At 37.9% G+C, this 6326-nt stretch overlaps 1 protein-coding gene across 2 annotated transcripts in view; it reads right to left on the bottom strand.

Annotated features, from left to right (window-relative positions):
* The window catches only part of NKD1 (NKD1, WNT signaling pathway inhibitor), a 106736-nt gene that overhangs the window by 19415 nt on the left and 80995 nt on the right, over positions 1–6326 (bottom strand). For both annotated transcript variants that reach the window (XM_027879827.1, XM_027879826.1), the window contains exon 5: positions 724–830. In XM_027879827.1, coding sequence (XP_027735628.1) covers positions 724–830 — 107 coding nt within the window. The remainder of the gene's footprint in view (positions 1–723; positions 831–6326) is intronic.

Raw genomic sequence — 6326 nt, forward strand, 5'->3', positions numbered from 1 at the left:
AGGCACAAGTCTGCCACATCTGCTACAGTGCAGAGATGAAAATTCGTGCTGTCTCTTGCTGGTACCAGAATATCTTCCTCCTCACCACGACAGAAAACCCACCAGCTGGATGACAGGATCTTTTAATACTCATATTTATTAAATCACTCCCTACATAAACAAAATCCACCAACTACACACAATGTCTGCCAGTTGTATGATGTTTGTAAGTCTACAAGGAGATAGACTACTGGACTCATTGCCCTCCTTTTCCTCTTGTCGTGTAATCAGATGAATTTCCCCTGCAGGGGGTCAGACTTATTTCCCTTTGGAAACCTGGGCACAGAAGACGATCATTATGGAAGCTTTCACAAGCATCTTTTACACTAGGCAGATTTAACCAAGCGCAGTAGTCTATGAAAGTCAGTCTAAAGATTTGATACCACGACAGCTGGCATAATAGATAAAGGGTTAAACCTAAAGCCTCTTCTTACTATACATTTCATATCCTACAGAGGAGTAATCATCATTTGATTCTGTCCAAACCTGGAAACAGATGTCATTAATCACCCCGTAAGGACACCAATAGTAAGACACTGACTTGTGCCAATTCTGCTGCCTCCTGTGCCCATCACAATCATTGGGAGCAATAAACATGCATCAGATGACATTATTTGGTCCACAGGTTATTTTTCTACCATAATTATGTCAGTACAGTGAAACTTTAAAATGCAGAGGACTTACTTCAAATTTCAGTTGCTTCTTGGAACTTGTGCGTGTGTCACTTTCTTTTTCTGCTTTCTTTTCATCTCCACTGCAAACTCCATCTGTCTTCTCTGGAGGCAAAGCCACTGAAAAAAGAATATTTAAGAAAAAACGCTTATAAGGAAATGTCAAAGCAGACTTATATTTGCAAATCTGTCTTTATATTTAGGGTGAAATTGATTTCAGCAAACTTGTATGAGAGGATCATTATACTTGATTTGCTTTTGTGTTCACTACACATCTGGGATAATTTCAGCAGACAATCTACCAACAGCTTTTGGTACACAGCCTCTCCTACAAACATCACTAGAGTCACAGGAAGTTCAAACACAATATTATGAGAATATAAATCAGCAGAACTGTTACTGCAAATAAGTTGAATAATTTGCAAAATATTGAAAGTTGGTGACATATTGCAAAAACACATCACATTCACCAGCAGTGAAGGAAGTAATGAAGCTGAAATAAAGTCCTTATTCTGTTCCAATTTTCTTCTTCAAATACACACTAACCTTACTACCTTCCAAGAAGGTAGCACTACCTGATAAAAAGGTTACACTACCTGACAAAAAGGTTAAGCTTCATTTTTTCAAATATGTATGAAAAAGTATATTTCACCCAAGTTTCAAATTAAAACATCATGCACTTGCATAAATCAATAACTCTCATAAAGAGAATCAATATTAACATCTATCACAACATATCATAACATAGATACATAACAGAAAGACATATGCTTCTCATGTGGATTAGAAGACAAATGCCTAGGAAGTTAACAGTTGTGCCTTTGGTTTCTGCAGAGGCACCCAGCCTTGCAGATGATGAAAGCCTATATCTGAAGAAAACTATATTCTATATTCATTAGCATTATGAAAATATACACGGATTTTTAACCCTACTCTAAGACTTTTTAGATATGATTTTTTATACATCCACATACCTCTGCCAACAATGTTATGTCCATACTACATTATGTATAGCAGCAATCCTGCTTACTCCCCAAAAATAGCAGATATTGGGAGAATACAGGTCCTAAAGTCAGCATTTTTTTTCTCTTGTGCTGCAGCTATGCAGGAATTGTTTCATGGAAATGCCTGTATAAGTAGGGTCTCACTTAAGTGCCAGTTCAGTCAAGTTAGATTCCTTACAAAAAGGGAGACATGATCCCCTCTAGTTCAGGGTGATCCATTTCAAACCAGGTTTACTCTGTGGCTCTCCTGGTGTTCCACACTGCTGAGCTGCCTCCCAAGCATTCTTCCAGGAAAGCAAGTCACTAACACGCTAGAAGTTAAGATACTCTATTAGACATTTTCCAGCACTTTCTTTTATGTTTAAAATAGAACAATTAGCTCAAAAAAAACAAACAAACAAACAAAACAAACAAAAAAAAACAAACCAAAACAACAAACCAACCAAAAAAAACCCCACAACAAAACCCCAACTCCCACTACCATACTCTCAGAAATTCCAGAAGCTAAGATTTTTGCCACAGCATTCACATTGCCACACTGCAACACATATCACATTTTCTAGTCTCATTTCCTTGTTTAAATAGAACATTGTTGTGTTATTTTTGTTTGTTTGTTTTTCAAACTGTGGTATACAAGATGGGTGTGCGGTAAAGAAATGGGGAATGAAGTAGAAATCCTAACCCTTGGAATTTCCTGACTTTGATACTTATTTGCAATTTTGATGTTATACTAACACCAGCTTCCCAACACACACATGTAATTTGCATTGTACAAATGCAAGCAGACATAGTATTTATTATACACATACTGACATGCTGATATCCTTTGATTTCTGCTCCAGGTCATGTTAGGGTTCCCTACACCAAATATAAACTAAGTAGGAAGGTCAAACAAAGGAAGACAAAGCTGGCTTCACAGCAGTTTCTTCCCTGATCCTTTTAATTTGGTGTTATTAGACAAACAGGGACTGTTTCCTAGGAGGTTTTTGTACAGTGTTTATCACATTTAAGGCAGATATTAAAATAAATATTACTTACAATACATAACTTCAAAGTATATCTGAAGAACCACTATTTGCTTTATACTCACTTGGTTCATAAATACAACTCAACATTCTTGGAAGTTCGAAGCTAAACCCACAAAAAGACCCCCATAAAACAAAAGACAACATTTGTCTACCTTAGTCCAGCTCTGTTGCTTCCTTCTAAAATCACCAAGAAATTAAAAGGTAAAATGGGTCTTCATAAAAAGGTACCACTGAGAGTGGTACCTCCTGGTTTCAGGAACAGCCCTTCCACTGGCACATTTAATAACCTGTCTGGATGTACAATTTGTGTATTCAGATAGGAAGTTTTCCCTTTCATGTATAATTTATGTAACAGAGGAAAAAATGTGCACTGACAAATTAGTCTTCTCAGAAAAACAAGGGTTCAGCTATTGGGGAAGGAGGGGATACATCTTGCAGTACACTCCTTGAGAGAGTTTAAATACTGTATGCCAGAAATTATCCTCTTTGAGCTTTGCTGACCTTTGATCTGAAGAACTCATTGGCCTTGCTGCTCCAGGGAATTATCCTTTGAAATCAGTTACTCATTCTGGAGCTCAAATGGAATGGGGAAATCGGGTGATCTCATCCTGATGTCAAGTTTCATTCAGTAAAGAAAAATGAGATCTAAATGAGGAAACTTTAAAGGGGAATACGAGGATATTAAAAGAGTATTTACAAGGGATCAAACAATGTGTCTGTACATATATCCTCATGTGCCTTATCCAAACCCAATGAACATTTAAAAATACTTACTGTTTTGTCTGAGAAGAGAAGGATAAATGTTTGGTGTCTTGCTTCTATACTTAGTTTTGACTATTGACATGTGCTCAGTTTCATGAAGGATACAAACACATGCTGAACCTACTTATAAATAAGATGAGAATGTCTGCTTGGGGCAGTTAAAACTGGCAGCCTGTAAACAGAGATCCACCAGTGAGCTGCCTGCCAAGGTTCAGATATATTCACAATGTGAGCTTCCTTTCAGCTCTGCCAATGATATTAAACTAGACCAGACAAGATAGCTATCTCAAAGGAGTGTGGAGAATTAATAGACTTGTGTTTCCAAAGTCTAGGCCATCAGAAATAGGTCCACATACAATATATCATTTGTACAAAAATAATTACTTACCTCCCCTCTCAGATAACAAGTCCTGACAAAGAGAACGTGCTACATAGACAAATACACAGAGAAACCTACCCTTGTTGTGGGAATCCACAACTGGAGGGGGGAAAAAAAAAGGGTATATATATTGCTTCTCATGGGAATAACCATATGCTCTCAAAAACAACGTTCCCTAACAGAATGCTTTGTGAACTGAAATACTGCATATGTTTTCTTTATTATGCTCTTTCCTTGTTCATTATTAATGGTCTTGTATTCACTTCTATAACCTTAAGACACTATAAAAATGCGTCTGGACAATATTTGAAATTGGAAAGACAATAAAGGAAAAATATTAACTTGGAAAAATTGTGAAATACCATTCTTTCATGAAAAACAAACTGACTGGCTTAAGTGTACTAACAGATGTTTCTCTCTATGATTGTTAATTACTACCACCCAATTGCTCCTAATTGAAGTGGGGGAGGAGGAGAGGGAGAGAATGAACACCAGTTTAAAGATATTAAGACTCATCTCAGAAGAATTTTTTTCAGGGTCTTTTCATTCCTAAGGGAAGGGGGTAATAATTCAAAATGCTCCTTAGGAATCACCAAAATATCCCAGAAATGAGGTAAACTGCTGTGCTGTGTGTGTTGAATGAGCATAGAATAGTAAGCTTCAGGCAGCCAAACCATTCTTCCCTTGTCTCCGTCTGAGAATAAGGGAGTAAAAAAGGAGTACCAAAATAAAGCTGCACTCAGGTGGCAAACTGACTGTTTAAACTTTCACCCCCACTCAGGTGGCTTGTCATTCCACATTTCTCAAAGGCTCATTCCAGCAAAGCACCATGCTCTTTATCAAATGATCTTCCTTCTCAAAGTAAGGACAGTTTCACTCTGTTTTTCAACTGTTCTTACCATTAACAGGATCCTGTGGCCAGAATCAAAGAAGGATGCAGCTCTGATGAATGTTCATGTCTAAGTCACGGCTACCAACTCCAACACTAACAGCAGTTAGGAGAAGTCAGGCTAAAGACAAACTACTTCAGAGCCTCTTTGGGATGCCATTCCAAAAGGTATGTGATTATTGCATCTCGTTAATTCAAAAAGCAGAACTGTGGGAGAAGCTATGTGATTCCACAATGATAAATTATGACTGGACACTGCCAGTGATGTCTTAACCCTATCTTAACGTCAGGGTCATTACTGTGGAATTTTTGAGAGAAAGCAGACTACAGGTAAAATTGGAGAACTGACAAAAATGCCACCCATGAAAGTCAGCATCTGGCATATATGAAAACAAACCTTTGATGTGGAATATTATTAGCCCTCCTCTCATGATAGACAGATTGGATTCCACAGCAATTTTTTAAAACTACTACCAGAAACAAGGGGACAGAATTATCTGTACATGGGGAAAAAAACAACAAACCTTGAACCTGTGACTTGTGGGGAAGTAGGATAAAAGGAAAACTTTAAAGTGACATACCAAGACACAGAGATGAAATCACAAGCCCTTCTGTAACAGCTCAAATTGAACTTCAGCAGCAATATCTGACTGGTGAAATTGAGCAAAGAGGTAGCCCAGCTGAGCTCAGTAGTAAAATTCCTACTGATGTCAATAGGGTTTCCCTTCTGATTTAACTGATCTAGCAGATGCTAGATCTCAGAGACTGAGGACCAAAGGCATAGAAAGAGAATTAACTTTTTTTTTTTTTTTTAGGAAGTCTCTGATGTCTAAATTATCTGGTTCTGTCAACATTTTTTTCATTGCAAATCGGTTTTGACAAACATAACTGACATTCTTCACTGACTGCACAACACCCAGAGCAATAACAACCACATTTGAAAGTCTAAATTGAGGGGAAGTCCTTTAATTAACAATTATATTCACATTCAGATTTCACTTTTAAGTTATCCTGGAGGCCATGGATTAAGAAATATCACCCCCATTAAGGTCCCATTTTGTTTTATTCCACCAAGTTAATTGAAATATATCCCTGATGGAGATAACTTTACTTGAGGAAAGGTCTTCTTCTCCAGTGGCAAATGAACACAGCGAGAATGGGACCAGGAAGGGAGTAACATTCCTGTTCCACAGCCACCAGAGCAAGCGCACAGAAAAACAGGCTCGTCCTGGGTCAGTGCCAAAAGCCTGTATTCAACTTTCCCTGTCTAAAAGCTGAAGCTGATGAATTAGACACACCCTTCAAAACAACAAAGATAAAGCTGCCTTCTCTGAAGCTTACTGTAGGGAAATTAATTGTCCATTTTAAGTCCAGTGGGACAAGTCAAAACCAATTTAGCAGAAGCTGTACTAGCAGTGCCTTGTACCAGCCTGGGATGGGTATTTCAACCTGAAAATACAGAGGGAAGTCACGTTCTTCTGTTTCACGGTTTCCTGTTGACAGTCACAACACAAATAAAAGGTTCCATTGCACACCATAGAGTGGGGGGAAAAA

This window comes from Empidonax traillii, unplaced genomic scaffold (assembly GCF_003031625.1).
Source record: "Empidonax traillii isolate 1590-97213 ecotype Southwest subspecies unplaced genomic scaffold, ASM303162v1 scaffold59:size1551110, whole genome shotgun sequence".
In the NCBI taxonomy this organism is placed as follows: Eukaryota; Metazoa; Chordata; class Aves; order Passeriformes; family Tyrannidae; genus Empidonax; species Empidonax traillii.